This window comes from Agelaius tricolor, unplaced genomic scaffold, assembly GCF_023055355.1.
Source record: "Agelaius tricolor isolate 1412-34295 unplaced genomic scaffold, bAgeTri1.0.p SCAF_21, whole genome shotgun sequence".
Taxonomy (NCBI): domain Eukaryota; kingdom Metazoa; phylum Chordata; class Aves; order Passeriformes; family Icteridae; genus Agelaius; species Agelaius tricolor.
The window spans coordinates 2,510,664-2,531,840 of NW_027269281.1; the positions used below are offsets into that span (position 1 = coordinate 2,510,664).

General features: G+C 42.2%; 1 protein-coding gene across 1 annotated transcript; it reads left to right on the plus strand.

Moving 5' to 3' along the window:
* Nucleotides 1-322: 322 nt before the first annotated feature.
* On the plus strand, nt 323-20,582 carry LOC139598919 (5'-AMP-activated protein kinase catalytic subunit alpha-1-like). The gene is made up of 4 exons (XM_071445855.1): nt 323-419; nt 16,187-16,673; nt 17,080-17,206; nt 20,082-20,582. The coding sequence occupies exons 1-4, from the start codon at nt 373-375 to the stop codon at nt 20,324-20,326; spliced, it is 906 nt and encodes a 301-aa protein (XP_071301956.1). The 5' UTR covers nt 323-372; the 3' UTR covers nt 20,327-20,582.
* Nucleotides 20,583-21,177: the final 595 nt, after the last annotated feature.

The following is a 21,177-nucleotide window of genomic DNA, read 5'->3' on the forward strand; positions in this document are numbered from 1 at the left end:
TTTCTAGTTTCTGTTACATATGTGAAGAGGAAAGACACGAGTTCAAGGCATAGTACTGAATGGTATAGTGAGTGCAGATTAGTTGTCCAAAGTTCATATACTCTTGATTAACATGATACAATTTAAGAATGTAGGAAAAAAATCTATTTAAATGTATTAAGCACAAATTGCTAATATTTAACTTTTTTTCCCAGATTATATGCAGGTCCAGAAGTAGATATTTGGAGCAGTGGAGTTATTCTCTATGCTTTGTTATGTGGAACACTTCCATTTGATGATGATCATGTGCCAACCCTTTTTAAGAAGATATGTGATGGTATCTTTTATACCCCTCAATACCTGAATCCATCTGTATCTAGTCTTCTGAAACACATGCTGCAAGTAGATCCAATGAAGAGAGCAACAATCAGAAACATTAGGTAAAATGTTAACTGATATCTGATCAGAGGAGGCTGGAATGTTAATTTTAATGAAAATATGCAGAACAAAGAAATAATTTATATAGCTTGTCCCTGGTTTATAGTCTGAGATGAAAAATTCAACTTCTGTTTTTTTGGCTTTAGCTCTGGCTCTGATCTCCTGTGGCCAATGAAGTATCTACTGGTGGTCAGAGTAGAACAAATATATATGTTGCATATAAAAATTCTGTGAAATTCTACATTTAAGAGTGCTAAATCAAGCCTGTTTACCTGCAGAATGGTTTGCAAAAACTGTACGGTATTGACTTCTCTGGGCAAGAAAAATATTTGCTGATTTGAACTGCTGTTTTGTATGGTAAATGTCTGAGGGGAAGTTATGACTCTTTAACCTGATAACTATTGCTTTTATTAATATTTCTGCAGACTCAGCAAAATAATCTATTGAGGTTGAATATTCCATGTATAAGATGGCACTCACTATTCTAGCTTGAAAACCCTGCCACGAACCTGTATATGAGTGACAATTGCTACATAGAATACTGATAAGTTTAAGACTGCAGATAGAGATAGACATAATGGACTCCAGATTTCAAGATAGAATTATGGAGAGGGTGACCACTTTTTGACAAGTGAACAGTGGGTAGAATTAAAAAAAAGGTAGCTTCATGCAATAGCAGAGTTAGGTATTCCTGTTTTATTTGTAAGAAGCTCTAAGGAGAGAGCTCTGAAATACTACCTTAGTGAAGATGCTTCCTCATTTAGGAATGGAAGTTTTTAAGTTAGCAATGTTTTTGTTCTTTCAGTAAAACAAAAAATGTGTTACATATATCCCTTACTACTTCATTAAAATGGAAAGTAGTTTCATAGAATGTTAAACGGTTGGAAGGGACTTAAAGATCATCTAATTTCAACCCCCCTGCCATGGGCAGGGATACCTTCCACTAGACCAGGTTGCTTAATATTGGCAATGGAGAGACAGGGACATCTGAACTTGGATCAGAAGCCGATTTTTATTGAGAATAAAAAGTGTTTATATAGGGTTGACTTGTATGACACTTATATAGGGTTCTATTTTTGGTAACAATTTCCTATTGGTTACACATTCTTCATGACATCTGTTACCTGGTAATCATTATCTTATCGCAAAGTTTCACAACATATCTCTTGGTCACTTTTACACCAGAGATCTGTGTCTGTCTCTCCTATGGTTTCTGCTTGATCAGGCCTAAGATATCAGGCTCCTTTATCAGTTCCATTGTACTCTCTCTTATTGTCTATACCTCCCCCTTTCCTTTCAACTAAAAATACACTCAAGTGACTTGTCTATTAGTTTTTTCACACACTGTAAAATACAAGGAATAACCATAACAATACATAATATAATGCCTAATACATATAAGCCTATTTTAATTAAATTTCTTATCCATCCACCAAGTCCCCAATCCCCCAGAAGTCTACCTAGCCAATCAAATCCATCATCTACTTGCAGTTTGTTTACACCCTCTTTCAGGGCTTGAATGCTTGCATGGATTGATTGAGAGTGGTCGGACAGCTTCATGCAACATATTCCATTGAATTCCTCACATCCATGTCCTTGTGCTAAAAGCAAAAAAATTATCGCTGCCCTAATTTGCAATGTAGCATGTCTAATAGAATCGACATCAGCTAAAAGTCCTGTTAATGCTAAGGACATAGCATTAGTTTGTCTAGCTAGCCAATAACCTAATTCGTTAAGTAATCCTAAAACTTTTCTTGCTGCTACACCAGGGGGAAAAACGATGCTGCCCATTGCTGTCCTTTATACCAAAAATCAAACCGGTCATCACAATCTTTGTCAAAAGCATGTAAGGTTCGCTTAACTTTAGAGGGATATTTATGCTGAAAAATTGGTATGTGAGGTTGTGGTTGGAGACAGACAAACAACACAAACTCCCCCAAGATCATGAGACAAACAGCAGCGGTTTATTATGGAAGACTCTTTATATGGGGGGTTTGAAAGTCCCGTGTTAAAACAGCTGATTGACTGAGATCTCTCTCTGCCCAGATCTCTGGCCAGTGGTGTGCCTGCATCTAAGCTTGAACAGGGTTGGCTGAGGGTCCCTTGTATAGGTTTGAATCCAACCTATTGTACTGTGACAATTCCTCCTTTCCTTTTTAATAAAAAATGTAAAATGTTGTCTGTTATCCTACCTGCAAGGGCCCTTTGCAGACAGGGTGACAGAAGACAGCATGAGTCTAATTTGAATGAGGTTTTCCACCGGATTTGACAAACCTAGCTCCCCTCAGCCAGCGATCTGTCCCACGTACCACTGGAGTTGTAGTACTCACTTCCAGGAGCTGTTAGGCGAGATCACAATCCTTCAGGCTAACATGCCAAAGGTTAACTACTTATAGGTACAAGTTACAACTTAACTCTAACACTAAGAAACCATTTAACCCATAGAACCATTAGAAAAACCCAATTATCAGAAAAACAGTTTGTAAACAGAAAAACAATCTGTAAACAAAGAAAGTCCTTAAATGAATTGTCACTTCAATAGTCCCAGATTTCCATGAGGTAGATAAACAAGTTGTTTCCATCACTGTTCCACACATGGCTCCACAATGTTTGTTGACAGGCTGTCAGGATCCACTAGTACAAGCAGGGGTCGTGATGGTTCGTTAACTGATCTCAGAGTGCAAAAACAACACAGAGGGGATTTCAGTATTAATCAAAACAAATGCACCTTTTATTGAGTACCCACAGCAAATGCAATAGAAGGATTAGAAAGGAGATAAAGGATAGAGAGAGAGAGAGAAAGAGGGGAGGAATAGCTACCAACAGAGAGATGAAATCCTCGTGGTCCAGCCAACAGATCCGTCTTGTTGCGTTGGGGAGAATCTCAAAGTCTTGGTTAACTCAGGGGTCTATTATAGTCCTCTGACAAGGGGGGAATAGGTAAAAGACAATGGAGAAATAAGTCTATTGAAAAACGGGTACAGACAGTCCATGTTCCGAAGCAGGGCAAGTCAATTTCAGCAGTGAGCGGGACCCATTGTTCTTGGTCCAGAGAACACATCTGCAGGCAACACTTTGCAAACATCCCACTTCAGTCAGGCCAGTGCCCCTGTGTTGGAATTATAAGGGTCTCAGTCTCAGTCCTTGGGAGGGGCCTTCAATCCTCCATCCATCATGGTGGTCGTCAGGCAGATGAGGGATTTTCTGTGGGGGATCACCAAAGTTACCCTAGAAAGTCAGACTTTCTCCAAAGCGGGTGGCATCTGGCCAAGAGGTGGGGAAATTCATGGGCTATTGTGATGAGCGGGTAGCGTGAAGCAGGTGTAAGACTGTGGTGACACAGCAAGCACACCTGCAAACAATCGCTTGGTGAGCATCTACCTCAACCAGGCCAGAACTCCAGTCACGGTCTTCAGGGTCTTAGTCTCTGTCCTTGTGACAGTCGTGGGGCAAAAGAGGGAAACTTCGGACCATCTCTTACACAGGCCGTCAGGAGGATGCTGCTTGTGGGCTCAGGCAGGACGTAGGGCAGGACAGACCATATTAGGTCTTTGATCACTTACTACCTGAGTCCAGTACATTTGGGGCTGTCTTTGAAATGTCCCCTGTGGTATGGACTGGTGCGACCAGTTTACCTTCACACGGCCTTGTTGTCCACATCTGTAGCAATGGGGAGTTTGTTTAACAGCAGCTGTAATAGTATTAGCTAACATATCCATGTTGTGAGATCCAGTCACAACCTTAGGACATGCATTTATCATATCCTCTAGGGATGGATTCTCTTTAGGTAATGCATCTATTATCTTTCTACAGTCTTCATTTGCATTATCTTGTGCTAACTGTAGTATTAATTGGCTCCTTGCTTTTCTGTTTGCTATCTGTTTTTTCATAGCATCTTGCAATTGTTCTATGAACCGCATATATAGTTTGTTGGGGTTTTATCTTATACTTGAATAACTTTGGGTAGACACAGACATATTTGTACTTTTTGTTAGAGCTCGCATTGCTAAGTCCTTTGCTTGGGCTAGGATTAAGGGGTCCAGGCGTGCTTGGGTTTGTGGGTCTTCCATGGGGGGCAGTCCCATAAGTTGAGAAATCCCTGACCCAAAACATGGGTCCTGCTGCGAAGCTCTTGAATTTTGCAGTCCCTGGTCTTCTGCATAAGACATCCAGGCTGATTCAAACATCATATATTGCACTGCAGTACAGAGTAATTTTGCAATTTGCTTCGTATCATAGGGGGTTAATTCACTAGCAGTTATAAATCAAAGCCTATTTGCAACAGCAGGTGACCCTAACCTGTGTTTAACAGCCAGTTGGCATAGCTCTGAAAGGATTTGCCAATTAAAGGGCACGTATTTGTCGGGTGTTGTCCCATTACCTAATACAACTGGGAATGCTGCAATTGCTCCCCCTCTCACTGCTAGTCCTCTGATGATGGTGAATACATGGGTACAAAAATTAGTTCAGCCCCCTCTATATCCCCACATTCTATCGCTTTTTGTTTTACCTCCATCCAGAAGATTACCAGGTCACGAGTGGGGATGGTTTCTGCTCGGAACATCAGAGAGGCTGGAGCTGTTGTCGGCAGGGTTGCAAGGGCTTCTTCGGGTTGTTAGAACTTTGGCTGTAGGTGTGATGGTGCAATGGCAGCGACACGTGCTGGGCTAGGAGCATCGTAGTGCTGGGACTTCCTGGTTTTGGTGCATTTCCGGGTGTGATGTAGTGCCAACATCCAGGCATTTCTAGTGACATCATCTCGGGCCCCATCCCTGTGTTGCAGCAGCAGGCATGACCAGCAGAGCTGGGACTGTGAGCGCAGTTTGTGGGCTGAGCCAATCAGCTCCAGGCAGGGACGGTCCAGGCATTTCCATGGTGATGATGGGCGTGGGCAGCTCCGGTGGTGAGGGAGTGATCCCGGGAGCCGCATGGAGCTGCGTCATGGTCACAGGATGCTCAGCCAAGATGGCGGTGTGGTCTGACCCAGCACATCAGCCCCATGGCGTGGACACTGGGTGCTCTAGTGCTGCACAGCACCCCCACAGCGTGGGCACAGGGCGTTCTGGCACCACACTGCATCCCCGTGGCGCGGGCACAGGGTGTTCCAGCACTGCCCAGCATCTTGCACGGGCGCACCTTCGCTGCTTGCTGTGGTTCCACCTGCTGCTGGGGCCCCACTGGCCACCGCAGAATTGCTGCCACTCTGAGCTCTGCCGCCCCCCTCTGTTGCACAGTGGAAACACGCTGAGGCCCTGCCACGTGGAGCGATCGCACAATCTGGCTCGTTGTTGCCTGACGCAGTTTGTCCGTGCACCGGAGCACTGCCACGTGTGGGGGTTGTGGAAAGTGGCTTGCCAGGGTACGGTGCTGGTGCAGGGGGCACATTCAGGGTGACGCAGCCGCACAGGACGGCAGAGCTCCACAGGGTGACCATTTCATCCAGCCACATCATCTGTGGGCTTGGAAGGGTGCCCAACTCCCCCACTAACGCCTCTGGTGCCCACTCCTCACCATGTGCCCCGGTATTTAACAGTCTCATCTATGGGAATTAATCACGCCAACTCCATTTTCTTCATGGTGGAAAAAAGCCCCTTCTAAATTCACGTAACTCGGTTTTATACAGTTTTACAGACCTCATGTGTGACTCCAATTGGTTGGTAGCTTTCTTGCCAATTACTTTTATTGGTTAGTAACAAGTTGTTATCCTGTATTGACTGGTCACTCAAACCCCCAGTGTGTACATGCAGGAAAAGTTGTTTGTGAGAGATAGTTTTCATTTTTCTAACGGTGTAAAAACAATTCATAGAGGTGGCTAGTTGTTTTTTCATGCAGGAATAGATTGTTATGCTAACGAACTGCTCACACCAGGATTGCTTTCACATGGGAACTTGCAAAGTGCTAGCTTCCCTTAGAAGAAATGACAGGCTAACAGAGCAGGCCTGATATTATGAGGCCTTTTTCTTATAATTTTTCCACTTTACTGCAATGCTCATCAAATCTAAAATAAGTTTCCAGGGCTTTATAAGTTTTATTGGGCTTTCATCACCTCTGGAAGCTGCTTGAATTATAAATTGGCCAGTTTGCGCCCAAGTATTCAAATCAAGGGCAGCCTCTTTAGTTGTGTCCAATCCGTGGTTCTTAGCCCACGTTATTAAAGCTAATGATGCCTCTTCATCATAATCGATGTCCCATTCCTCAAGAAGTTTCCATACCTTCATAACTGGATGATCCTGCACAGAGACAAAGCCACGATTTCTTCAGTGGGGTTTTTCTTCTATTTTTCAGCTTTTTCAGCTTCTCTGGCTCCTATGCCATTTGGGTTTTTTTTTTCAGCTCTTCCAGCTTCTCTGGCTCCTATGCTGCTTTTGTCTCCCCTGCACAGTACACAGAGATGGCTGTGTCCTCACACAGGAGCACCACGTGTTACGTGAGGTCATGGTCAGAGACAGACAAATGACATGAACTCTCGGAAGATCATGAGACAAACAGCAGTGGTTTATTATGGAAGACTCTTTATACGGGGGTTTGAAAGTCCCGTGTTAAAACAGCTGATGGGTTGAGATCTCTCCCCGCTTAGATCTCTGGCCAGTGGTGTGCCTGCATCTAAGCTTGAACAGGGTTGGCTGAGGGTCCTCTATATAGGTTTGAATCCAACCTATCGTACCGTGACAAAAAATCACAGACGTGTTTGGGGTTAAAAGGGATAATTGCCCAAGGCTACATGGTCTTCCTTTTATTATGCAATGGGATGGCAGGCCAAGCCAAATCCCCACAAATTAAAAATACTCCAGAAGGTAAAAGTAATGGAGCATTGGTTGAGCAAGAAATAATCCTGGATGTATAATTACACCATGCGCTCGCATTTTTATACACAGGTTCATGAGGGGAAACAGCCCAAGCCTTAGACTGATTTTTCCCAGAATAATTAAACCTTTTACAAAGATCCATTTTCACTGAGCCCAGAAGTTCTAACTCTTGAGGCTCAAGGGACACCAGGGAAAATAAGGGGTCCATTGATCCCAGGCATGATTGCTGTTTTGCAACATTGTATTTGCCTGACTCAGGCAAGGCCAATTGTCTAAGGGCAGAGCAGCAAGGCACGTTGAAAAAGGATTATCAGGGGATGCAGTGGCCAAACACAACATATCTTGTCCTGTAACATTCACCAAGGTTACCCAAACATCTGTTTTAGGTTGGTTAACAGGCCATGTCTGAGCACTAGAAACAATTCCCAGTAAATACCATAGTATTCAGGAAGTCATAATTTATCCTTATTCTCAGTAGGAATAAGCCACTGGTTTGGAGTAATTTCCAATTGTTCAGGTAGATCAAACTTATACCCACACACTAATCATTGAATTTGTGTGTTATTTCTGCTGCTTCTTGTTGGATCACATTGACAGCAAGCACCTTGCCTTTTATGAGATGTGCAGTACCACAGTATCCCATATTCAACACATTTGCATAGGTCAAACAGGTGCTGATGTGGCGAGGTCCTGTTCACAAGGATTCTCCTCTGATGTTGGTGTTAAAGGTGAATCTTCTGGTGATGCAGTCAAAGGTTCTGTAAACAGCTTCACATTCTTTGCTGGAATCCACTTGGGACCATTCTCTGTGGAGACACAAGCAAAACCTCTACCCCAGGTGACCAAAGGATAAGGCCCCAATATTTTACTGGATTCTGGATCCTTCACTAAAACAGGGGGTTTTTCCTTTTGTTGCAATTGTAAATTACAATTAAAATGTCGAACAATCGGTGGGTTGGGGTCCATCAAAGAACAATGCAAAGAGTTGAAAACATAAAGGGCTTTCTGTAGTCTCTCGGCAGGGATGCCATCTCCGGTTCCCCCTTCTGTTGACTTAAGAGATGCTTGAGGGAGCCATAAGCCTGTTCAATGATAGATTGGCCTGTTGGGAAATGAGGAATACTTGTTTTGTGCATAATTCCCCACAAGGCAAAAATGGTAGTAACTTGATGGGAAGTATAAGCTGGTCCATTGTCTGTCCTTACTTCAGATGGTATACCAAGAGATGCAAAAACAGCAGTGAAGTGTCTACAGACATCTTTAGCTGTTGCCCTTGAATGGGCTGATGCAAAAAGAGCACCAAAAAAGATATCAATAGAAGAATGAATGTATTTTAAGCGACCAAATTCAGAAAAATGGGTAAAGTCGGACTGCCAGATTTGAAGGCTCTGAAGCCCTCTGGGATTAGGACCTCCTGCAACAGAGGGAAAAGAACACCTTTGGCAATTGGGACAAACAGCAATAATTGCTGAAGCTTGGGCTTTGGTAATGACTGTGTCAAAGCAAAGCAGCAGCATTTTGGTGAAAAAAAGAATGGCTCAATTTAGCCTGTTCTATCTTATTAGGTAGAACAGTTTGTAGTACAGGCATTGTTCAAAGGTCAGCTTGCCTGTTCCCTTCAGCCAAAAATCCGGGAAGGTCTATATGCAATCGAATATGCATAACAAAGTAAGGAGACGTTCTATTTTATAAGAAAAAAACAAGGAGCTGCAACCAATTAAAAAGTTGTGAATTTTCAACCTCTCTGATGCCTCTGCTCTCATCACGATTCCTGCACCATAAGCTGAATCTGTAACCACATTAAAAGGAACAGAAAATTTTTGAAAAGCTCTGACAACAGCAGCAAGTTCAACAATTTGGGGGGACCCCTCAATTGTGGATACATCTGCTCTCCAGTCACTAGAAGAGGGATCTCTCCATATTACCACTGATTTATGAGAGCGACCAGAACCATCTATGAATACTGTTAAAGCTTGAAGTGGAACCTCACTCTTCTTTGGTTTTTCTATCAATTGAAATAGAGGTATTAAAAGCTTATGTTTTGGAGGATGTATTGAGATTTGTCCACTGAATTCGGCAAAGGCCATCCGAACATCCTCTGATTCCTGAAATATCCAATTCTAATTAAAGGTGGTAAGAGGTAGGAAAATAGTGGAAAATTCCACTCCCTCAAGAGAAGTGAGTCTTTGTCAGACCTTAACAACTAATTGGGCCATCATTTCATGTTGAGTACTGATGGTTTTGGTCATTTGGTCTGGTAAAAAAAATCCATTCAATGATAAGCAAAGGGTCTGGTGCCTTGGAGTCTCATTGATAAATCAAAGTGTGGGGCCTTTTTGCCGGACGCAAAATTATTAAAAAGAAAGGCAGTTCAGATGCCCAGTGTTCAGCTTGTTGGCGTACTAAGGCATCAGATATGCATTGCAGCACCTGCTGAGCTTGTAAAGTTACCTAGGTGATAAAAGGTCTGAGTCTTATTTTAGCAATTCAAAGGACTTAGCTCTGCATTTGAAATTCCTAACAAGGAGCCACCCAGTTGATTGCTCCCAAAAGTTTTTGCACATCATGTAAGGTGCGAATGTTTATCTGAATTTGCAGAGCTTGGGGGGAAATTGAATGGACTCCAATGTGCCACCGCAAATACCTCCATGGGAGGTGTTTTTGTACCTTTTCGGGAGCTATGCAAAGCCCTGCCTGATTTACAGCTTATGTGACAAGGGCTAAGGTTTTCTCCATGACTTCCTGTTCTTCAGCTGCTACAAGAACATATGATGATAAAAAAGAATATTAGGCATTTGTTGACGAACATGTTTGAGGACCTTAGCAACATATCACTGGCAAATAGTACAGGAGTTTTTCATGCCTTTAAGTAAAACAACCCAGTGCTATCACTGTAAGGGAACCTGCATGTTTGTGGTTAAAACTGAAAAGGCAAATTTAGGAGCATCATCAGGATGTAAAGGAATATAAAAAAATCAATCTTTTAAATCAATAACAGTCAAGTGCCAGTTTTGGGGGATCGTGGTAGGAGGTGGGAGACCAGGCTGTAATGCCCCCATGTCCTCCATAGCTGCGTTAATTTTTTGAAGATCATGGAGTAAACGCCACTTGCCAGTTTGTTTTTTGATAACAAACACAGAAGAATTCCAAGGACTGGTAGAAGGGACAATATGTCCTTTCTGGAGTTGTTGTTGGACCAACTCCATTAATGCACACAGTTTTTGCAATGGTAGGGACCATTGATCCACCCAAACTGGATTTTCTGTTTTTCAGGTTGGTTTTAAAGTGTTTTGTGCTTCAATGGCCCCCATTAAAAATCTGATTGAATTCTAAAGTTCCATTGGTAGAGAACATCCCTCCCCCATAGCACCATCGGCACTGGTAACACAAATGATTTGACTGAGGTGAGGTGTCCCTCAGGGCCTTTGATCTATATCAAGTGCCAGCTTTGATACCTGTAGCTGCTCCCTCCAATGCCTGAAAGTGCCTGAGGCACTTCAGCAAGGGACCATTGTGAGGGCCATTTAGCTTGAGAGATAACTGTAACATCAGCCCCTGTGTCTATGAGACTGACAAGTGTTATCTCTTGTCCATTTAATGTCAGGGTACATCGGCATGTGGGGCATTGTTCTAATATAGGTTGTACCCAGCATACTTGGGTGTCCCAGTAGACTCAAATTCCCCTTATAGCATTACGTCTGTGAATGGTATGCTCATGGTTTGGGGAAGTAAAATCAATTGAACTATTCGAGTTCCTTGGGGAATGGTGCAAGGTGGTTGAGGTGTCCAGGCCATAATCATAATTTCATAGTCAGAGTCAGAGTCTATAACCCCAGAGAGAACAAACAGCCCCATCAAAGAGGTGGATGACTAACCTAAAAGCAATGCATGCATACGCTGCCCTGGTGGTCCAAAAACTCCTGTGGGAAGCAAATGAACAGATGAATCAAGTAACGTTACTGTGATGGAGGTTGCCAGGTCCAGTCCAGTGCTTCCTGGTGTGGCGGGTTGTAAATCGGCAACGGTCCGGCAAAGGCTGCTTGTGGCGGTGGCTGGGCTGAGGCTTGCTGTGTTCTGCTCTGAGGCATCCACTGGGGCATTTGTGTCTGTGCGCGGTGCCACCCCGTTCTTCAGCTCCAGTTTCCTGATATCGGATGCCCTTCAAAATCATACTTGGAATGACATTGATTAGCATAATGCCTTCCTTTATGGCACTGAGGGCAAATACTGTGAGCTTTGGATCTGGCCTCCCCCTTTTGGAAACAGTCCTTTTTCAAATGCCCAGATTTTTTGCACCCGAAGCATGTTTGTGGGTCCCCTGGCATAATCTTCAAAGCTGCAAAGGCATTAGCTATACCAGCCCCCACAGCCTCATAAGTAACTGTTGCTGTATGCTGAAGTGTGCCGAGGCAATTACATGCCTCAATCATTTCCAGCAGGGTGGGTTCCTCCTTAGGCAAGGACTTAAGCAGTTTTTTACAGTCCTCATTAGCATTTTCAACAGCTAATTTTAAAAGCAACACCTCTCTGACAATGTCATTCTCAATTTGTCTTTCACAAGCTTGTTTTAAGCCGTCAATAAATTGCATATAAGATTCATCTGGTCCTTGCTTTACAGTAGTAAATACTTTTTGGGGGGTCGCAGCATTGGGAACCTTTAAAAATGTGATACACGCAGCTTCAGTAATGCCCTCAAGGGCTTCTCTAGGAATGCGGGCTTGCCCCACAGGGTCTGAGTGAGCCCCTTCCCCAGCCAGGTGGTCAATCATGAGGGCTGTGATATTCTGGTTTGTATGCCCTACATACCTTACAAGCAAAACTTCTAACCCCTTCTTCCACTAAGCATCAAAAATAGCATACTGAGTTGGGGTTAATAATACTTTCGCCAGTCCCTTTAAATCATGAGGGGGTCATAGGATGAGTTGACAATGTAGACTGTTAAAGATTAACAAAATAGAGAGACCCTAGCCCGTGTTCTGTAGCCGTGTGGCGTAGTCCCTTAATTTCCGAATAGCGAGGGGTTCCCACTGTGGGTTGTTTCCCCTGGCGCCGCAAAGCCTGACCGGCGTGACTATTTTTGCTGCGATATCAAAATCTCCCTCCTTAAGAGCCTTTTTCTTTAACCGCATCCAGTTATCATGAGGGTCAAGAGGGAATAGATCAGTCTCATAATCTGAAGGTCCCAGATCGATGGGGTCCCTGTCCTCCTCACTGCTAGAGCCGCAAGTAGCAATCTAGGCTGTTAACAACCGTGAGACAGGATGCCTTCCCCTCCTTTATCTGGGCAGAGGGGAGGTTGATGGCTGCAGCCACTCTTCAGTATGAGGGGCACCAGTTTCAAGTGGGTAGGGAGAGTCAGAGTGGGGTAGGAGGCCAGCGGTATCTGCAGAGGATACAGCCTGAGACTGCTCTTGCTTTTTCAATGTCTCAAAAATCATTCTCCAGGATGGGAGCATACACATTGCCAGCTTGTGTCCTGTAGTGGCTAAATCATAGAGCTTAACTCCCACATCATCCCAAACAGCACTTGTAAAAATAGTGGAGTCAGCGATGTCAGAACGTTTAACAGCCACCCATTTTAGAATGAGTTTCAAGTCCAGCTTTGGCAAGGACTTGACATGTTTTACAAGCAAAGCAAGCATTAGTTTAAAAACGCCTCTTTCTTTAGACATGCTTTGTCCTATGTTCCCCCTGGCTCACCTCCTTCTTCGTGGAGAGATTATTTTGGGCCTGCTCCCGGTTCTTGCACTAGCACTCTCAGTTCTGAGGGGCTCGCTGACTGCAGCCAGATAGGCTGGTTCTTGCTCCTCACATGGGGCTACCAATTATTGGCGATGGAGAGACAGGGACATCTGAACTTGAATCAGAAGCCGATTTTTATTGAGAATACAAAGTATTTATATAGGGTTGACTTGTATGACACTTATATAGGGTTCTATTTTTGGTAACAATTTCCTATTGGTTACACATGACATCCGTTACCTGGTAATCATTATCTTATCACAAAGTTTCACAACATGTCTCTTGGTCACTTCTACACCAGAGATCTGTGTCTGTCTCGCCTATGGTTTCTGCTCAATCAGGCCTAAGATATCAGGCTCCTTTATCAGTTCCACTGTACTCTCTGTCTTACTCTCTATAGCTCAAGGCCTTATCCAACCTGGCCTTGAACACTTCCAGGGATGGGGCATCCACAACCTCCTGGGCAACCTGTCCCAGTGCCTGACCACCCACACAATAAAGAATTTCTTCCTAATATCTAACCTAAGTTTCCCCTCTTTCAATTTGTACCCATTACTCCTTGTCCTATCACTACAGTTCTGAACAAAGAGTCCCTCTCTGGCTTCCCTGTAGGCTCCTTCAGATAGGGGAAGGTGCTATGAGTTCTCCAGGCTGAACAGCCCAAACTTTCTCAGCCTGTCTTCATAGAGAAGGTGCTCCAATCCTCTTATCAAGTTAGTCTCCCTTCTCTGGACTTGCTCCAACAAATCCATGTCCTTATGTTGGGGACACCAGACCTGAATGCAGTACTCCAGGTAGGGTCTCACAAGAGCAGAACAGAGGGGGAGAATCACCTCCCTCACCCTGCTGGCCATGCTCCTTTGGATGAAGCCCAGGATTCCATTGGCTTTCTGGGCTGTGAGTGCTGACTGCCAGCTCATGGTGAATTTTTCATTAGTTATCACCCCCAAGTCCTTCTCTGCAGAGCTGCTCTCAATCACTTCTCTGCCCAACCTGTAGGTGTACCTGGTATTTCTTTGACCCAGGTGTAGGACTTGGCACTTTGTTTTGTTGAACTTGATGAGGTTTACACAGGCCCACTTCTCAAGCGTGTCAAAGTCCCTCTAGATGGCATCCTTTCTCTCCATTGTGTCAACTGCACCACACAGCTCGATGGTGTCAGCAAATTTGCTGGGGGTGCCCTCAATCCGACTGTCCATGTTGTCGACAAAGATGTTGAACAGTATTGGCCCCAGTACCCACCCCTGAGCGACACCACTCATCACTGGTCTCCATGTGGACAATGAGCTGTTGACCCCAACTCTTTGCATGCAACCAGCCAGTTCTTTATCCACCGAGTGGGCCATCCATCAAATCCATGTCTCTCCAATTTGGAGACAAGGATGTCATGCGGGACAGTGTCAAACACTTTGCACAAGTCCAGGCAGATGATGCCAGTTGCTCTGCCCTATCTACCAATGCTGTAGCCCTGTCACAGAAGGTCACCAAATTTGTCAGGCATGATTTCCCTTTTATAAAGCTATGTTGGCTGTTAACAATCACCTCTGTTTTCCATGTGCCTTAGCATAATTTCCAGGAGAATCTGCTCCATGATCTTGCCTGGCACAGAGGTGAGACTGACTGGGCTGTAGTACCCTGGGTCTTCTGCTTTCCCCTTTTTAAAAATGGGAATTGCATTTCCTTTTTTCCAGTCCTTGGGAAGTTCACCTGACTGCCACGATTTTTCAAAAATGATGGATAGTGGCTTAGCAACTTTCTCTGCCAGCTCCCTCAGGACCCATGAATGAATCTCATTGGGTCCCATGGACTTGTGCACATTCAGGTTCTTTACATAGTCTTGAACCTGATATTTTTCTACAGTAGGCTTAGGGTCTTCATTCTCCCACTCCCTTGCTTAACTTGGGGGGGTGTGGCTGGAGCACTTGCTGTTGAAGACTGAGGCATAGAAGTCATTGAGAAGCCTTGCAGAAATCAAAGCACTGAGAACTAAACATTGTAAAACTTAAGCTAAGTTCCTATCCCTTCATCTAAGTCATGTTAAATAAGTCCAAAAGAGAAGTGATATGAAAAAAGATGTTGAAAATTGTTGACTACAGAGCATGGATGGATTTTTGAATCCTAAACAATTTTGTCTTGTTAGCTATGAAACATCATCTCAGTTTAAAAGATAAAATTTTGACTTTAATTGACTCCCTTAATTTTTCTAGTGGTATGTGCATGCAAAGAAAGAGGCCCACTGTAACAAATAGTGACAAAATATTCAGTTATTCAGCTAGAGCTGTGCTTTATAATCATATAGGAAAAACTTTTTCTACTTCTAAGTTAATTGCTTTCATATGATGCAAGTACATTTTGCTCAATTCAGTTGTGCTGAGGCATGTTCTCAGGCTCATACTGACTAGAGCTTGATCAATATAACTGCTCTTAAATCTGTAGCAATTCTTTATGCTCTAGAATAGAATACTTATAAAATTAGCATCATATCGTATCCTATGACTAGTTAAACAGCTTACTCTAGGCACACAAAATTATTTATTTTTGTATGATTGGGCAACCTAAGTATTTGGTTCCTTCTATATATTTCCTTTTCACTCTTAGCCTATGGATACACTAGTAAAGAGGTACAGATCAACTCTTCTGTAGCCTTCCCTCAACTCTTTAAGGCTTGAAGAGACAGCAGGGGTTTTCTGAATGGAAACTCATAGGCAGCTTGTTGGGGGTGGGGAGCATGTGACTTCAGTGTTCAAACATCTACTAAAAAAAATATTCAGTATCAAGATTTCTTTAATTTGTTAAGTATTCTTATGTATGTACTTGGGGAGGGACAACTTTGATTGGGTGGCATATATATTTCAGTTGAAAATATCTCAAAACTAAAATTATTTTTCTTTTTACTACCTCTAACTACAAACCCAAGGCCAAAACCACATCTATTTATATAAAAAGCTGGTTGACTTATACAAAGATATTATTCAAAATCAGGTAGTTGAAACCCTTAGAAGAAAGAGGCATTTTTCAGTCTCCTGCAAAATGTCTAGCAAAATCTTGTGAAGGAGATGATTACTTTTCACTATGTACTGTTGTGTTGCACAGAAGGGGACTTGTATTGACAACTGTTGATCTTTTTTGTATAGACTAAGAATAATTTTATTTTAAAAATAATTTAATAATAAAAATGCTTACTTTGCATATATATACTCAGATTTTATTTTTAAATCTAGACAACATGAATGGTTTAAGCAGGACCTTCCCAAGTACCTGTTTCCTGAAGACCCGTCATATAGTTCTACCATGATTGATGATGAAGCCTTAAAAGAAGTGTGTGAGAAGTTTGAATGCACTGAAGAAGAAGTGCTAAGTTTTCTGTACAGCCAAAATCATCAGGATCCTTTAGTGGTTGCTTATCACCTCATTATAGATAATAGGAGAATAATGAATGAGGCCAAAGACTTCTACTTGGCTACAAGCCCACCGGATTTTTTTCTTGATGATCACAATCTGTCTCGACCTCATCCTGAAAGAGTGCCATTCTTAGAAGCTGAAGCACCACGTCCCCGCCATACTCTTGATGAGCTGAATCCACAGAAGTCAAAACACCAAGGTGTAAGAAGAGCCAAGTGGCACTTGGGAATACGGAGTCAGAGTAGACCAAATGATATCATGTCTGAAGTTTGTCGAGCAATCAAACAACTGGATTATGAATGGAAGGTAAAGAATAAAGGGTCTTTACAGCAGACAACAGTACATTTTTTTTGAGCTGTGTAATAACATGGCCTTGAAGTATGAAACTGTCTTCTCCTGTGCTGTGGAAAATAGTCTTCTATGCCTGTACTGACTACTTGTGTTTGCTGTGCAGGAACGGTTTGGGGAGGAAGGCTATTTATGCTGGCAGGAATAATCTTGCTAACGTGTTTAATCTTTCTACTGGGGCTCTGGAAATACGTTGAGTAGGGTGTTTTGTTTGAGGGTTTTTTGGTGTGTTTTTGTTGGTAATAAAAACTCCATCAGGTAAACCTGAAATCACTTAATAACATCAGTGACTTGAAATAAGAAAAACTATGTGCAGTGCTTCTAAAACAGTTCTAGTTACTAAGTCAAATCTCTTGTGTACTAGGTTGTAAATCCATATTATCTGCGTGTTCGAAGCAAGAATCCAGTGACAAGTGCATATTCCAAAATGAGTCTACAGTTGTATCAGGTGGATAGCAGGACGTACTTACTGGACTTCCGTAGCATTGATGGTATGTAAAGACTTATATAAGTCAATGGACTTGTAACGGGAATAGTATTAAATGCAAACATGTCTTAACTTACTTGTTTATAAGTGATGTGTTGTCCTTTATTAGTTTAAGCCAAGCTAGATCTGCATTAATGTTTCTTTATTCCTTCCTTGTCTAGTGTTCCTATGATCAGATGGTTAGCTGTTTCATTCCTTAAATAATCACTTTTTAGCTATATCAACTCTCAAACTGCTCCATTTTGTGTCTGCACCAGCACTAATATTGCTGGTGCAAAAGGGGAAGGATTGTTGAAGGTGAGTTTTGAATCAACCTAAACTGGTTTTGTGGCCTCACCCCCAAATTTAAACTTTAATTTAGATCTGAAGTAAGTATGGGAACATATTTTCCTAGTGAAGATAAAGTTTGGCATTTAGGCATGCAAATTTAACTTTAGCTGTGCATTGCTGTACTGCATCTGGCTGAGATGGATTTAACTTTCTTCATTGTAGCTGGTATGGTGCTGTGGTTTTGATCTGACTAAAACAGTGTTCTGGCTATTGCTGAACAGTACTTGCATAGTATCTAGTCTTTCTGTTTTCTCACTGTGGTGCACCCAATGAGTAGGCTGGGGGTGAATAAGAAGTTTTATGGGGACATAACCTAAACTGCTGACCTGGCTTGATCAAAGTGATGTCATGCTATATGATGTCATGCTTAGCAAAAAATCTGAGTAGATGGGAGTTTGGGGAAGGTAGCTATTGTTCGGAGACTGGCTGGGTGTTAGGATGCTTATAGGAGGTGGCATGTGGTTGCCTTTGCATGACTTTTTTTTGTTTCTTCCTTCATCTTAGTAAGCTCTTTATCTATGAGTTTTCTTACTTTTGTCTTTCCAATTCTCCTCCTCCATTGCACTAAGGGTAGGGTAGAGTGAATGAAGGGCTGGCTGGGGATTTAGCTGTCAACAAAGTCCAACCCAACAATGCTAGGAGTAGACAAAATTTAAGATGGGCATACACTTTCAGTAAGTGAAGTCTTGAAAGCAGTTGGACAGATCTGTAGAAAAAACTTTTATAGAGTGACAATATCACAGCATACAACTCTGTTGTGGTTTAAGCCCAGATGGGAACTAAGCCTTACACAGCTGCTCCTTCACTTTCCCCTGGTAGAATGGGGGAGACAATCAAAAGGGTAAAACTGAGAAAACTCATGGGTTTAGATAGAGACAGTTTAATACAGAAAGCAAAAGCCACATGTGCAAGCAAATCAAAACAAGAAATTTGGTCGCTCCTTCCCATGGGCAGGCAGGTGTTCAGCCATTTCCATCATGCATAACAGTTACTTGGGAAGACAAATGCCATCACTCCAAACATCCCCCACTTCCTTCTTCCCTCAGCTTTATATGCTGAGCATGATGTCATATGGTCTGGAATATCCCTTTCATCAGTTGGAGTCAGATGTCCCAGCTGTGTTCCCTCCCAACTTCTCGTGCATCCCCAGCCTACTTACTGGCAGGGCGGTATGAGAAGCAGAAAAGTCCTTGATGCTGTGTAAGCTCTGCTTAGCAATAACAAAAACATCCCTGTATTTTCACACACTGTTTCAGCACAAATCCAAACCATAGTCCTGTGCTAGTTACTAGGAAAAAAATTACCCATTCCAGTGAAAACCAGCCCAAACTGCAAGTCATACCTTCCTGAAAATGGAGGAGCAAATATAGACTGGCCGTAATGCTTGTTTAAGAGCATAGTAGACTAAAGCAATTTATAGCCAATAGTGTACATGATATGCCTAGGAAAACCTGTAATGGAAAAAGGATTTACTGGAACATGGCTGGATTACAGTACAGGATGGCTACGGCTGAGTCTCATGGCAGTTTAACCTGATCTGACTTGGCAATGCAATTCTTGCCTTGTCCCTTCTAACCATACAAGTGCTTGCTCAGATCTAGTAGTATTTGATACAGGGCATTAATCCCTTTCCTGCACTGACCTCTACTGTAGCATAAGACAAATGCCATTTCTGCTGAAGGGGAGATGACTGCTTAGAGCCATGCAGCTGGGGCAGCTGCAGTCCTGGCCTCAACTCTTGAGGAAATACAAGCCGAGGGCATGGATTTGGCATCTCTCTTCCAACAGTAAAGCTGATCTGACTTGGCCTCCACCACAGCTAGCCATTCTCTATCCCTCTTGCAAACTGTAGTTTAACGTAGCTTTGATGTGAACACCCAATGTCTTCTGTGTTCACTAACTTCTCTTAGAAATAACTTTTTCTGGTGACAGGTGCAGGTCAAAACTAATGTTGAGTATTTAAAGTAAGAATAGAGATACTTCAGCAGAAAATTACCTTCAGTATGAGGTAGAAATGCTTCCATCTTAGAAGTAAACTGTTGCAGCCCAAATGCATATTAAAGAGAAAAACTTCCAAAAATGAAGGATGTAGATGCTAGCATTTAATGTATCAATGAATTATAAGGAAATACAAAGTATGAATAACCAAATAGAAAGAAAGCAAATAAAATACTATCAAAAAGCATCTACATAATGTTCAAATTGTTATTTGATTTAACCTTTTGATGCTGTCACGTTTCTGTTTTAAGTTTAAGCTAAATCTATTTGACTATTAGCTGCTGAAACTACTTCATGAAAAATGTGGTGAGTGCTGGTCTAAACTAGATGAGATAGTCCTGGAGCACAGTTCAAAGCACAAGAATAATTTGCATAAGGACATTTAATTCTGTTGATAGATGTGTAAGCTTTAATTTTGTATTGACTACATACAGTTGCAAAAGCTGTTTATGTATTAATCAACATTTAAGAAAATCAAGACTGGAAGTGTGAAAAAGGGAAGTTTGCTGTTCTTATGATTAATTTTCCTCTTCTCTCCAATTGTCCCCCAGATGAAATTGCTGAAGCAAAATCTGGGACTGCAACTCCACAGAGATCAGGTTCTGTGAGCAACTGTAGATCCTGTCAAAAAGATTCAGATGGCGATGCACAGGGAAAATCTGAAGATATGTCCCTTACACCATCAGCAACCTCTTTGATTGATTCTTCTAAGGCTGAATTAATTCCAAGACCAGGGAGTCATACAATAGAATTCTTTGAGATGTGTGCAAATCTTATTAAAATACTTGCACAATAAGTTCAAAAGTGGGCTTATTTTTTTACAGCAATAAGCATGCCTAAATCATAGTCAGATGCTTCCAGTTATAATCAAGTTAAATTAACTAAGGTGCTGAAAAAACTAGCCACAGAATGCAATTTTCAGGGGGATTGGAATGATTATAGTCCATTATGTATATTATTTTGAAGCTGGAGTGAATTCTGATTGTCCACTGTCCAATAGCATAATACAGGTATAGGAAGTTGTGCCCTTGGGGCAGTGTTCATAACACTTTACACTGATTGCACATTAGAATTCAAATATTTAAGTTATGCTGGCCTTCTCGCTTTTTTCACTGATAATACATACATCTAATGCACTGTAAGTAAATGTAGTTCAATGACTTAAGTATGGCTTGATCAGCATCTATAGTTGTGCCTTAGTTGATCAGAATTGTCAACATCTAACAGTAATATATTAAAACTGCTGTTTCTTCCCTCTTATTTGACAGTAAATGATAAAGAATAGTTTAATGCATTATAATATTCTACTTTTAATAACAGATAAATATGATTAAATTCATGCAAATCCAGCCAGGTGAAAATATATGTAGGGGGTTTGTAATGCACTAAGGGTGAAATTCTGTGGGCTGTAAGTAGAACAATTCAGGTCACAGCAGTGGTGAGAGGTTTAATGCTGAGAAGACTTGGCCCCCTGTGGGCTGAAACAAAATGTGGTTCTGTGAAGGAGAACTGTCAGCAGGTTCCTGATCTGTGCAGATTTAGTAACTCATATCTTAGTGTGGTAGCAGCACAGCAGTTCCCCATTGCTACTGCAGGCTGAGAATCCTGTTACTTATAAACACATGCATGTAGTTAAAAGCACAGCTT

Bases quoted from the DNA above. Each gene is read 5' to 3' on its own strand.
- LOC139598919 (XM_071445855.1), top strand. From the start codon at position 373: ATGCTGCAAGTAGATCCAATGAAGAGAGCAACAATCAGAAACATTAG. The intron at 420-16,186 runs GTAAAATGTTAA...TTTTAAATCTAG, and splicing joins GCAACAATCAGAAACATTAG to ACAACATGAATGGTTTAAGC. The intron at 17,207-20,081 runs GTATGTAAAGAC...ATTGTCCCCCAG, and splicing joins GGACTTCCGTAGCATTGATG to ATGAAATTGCTGAAGCAAAA.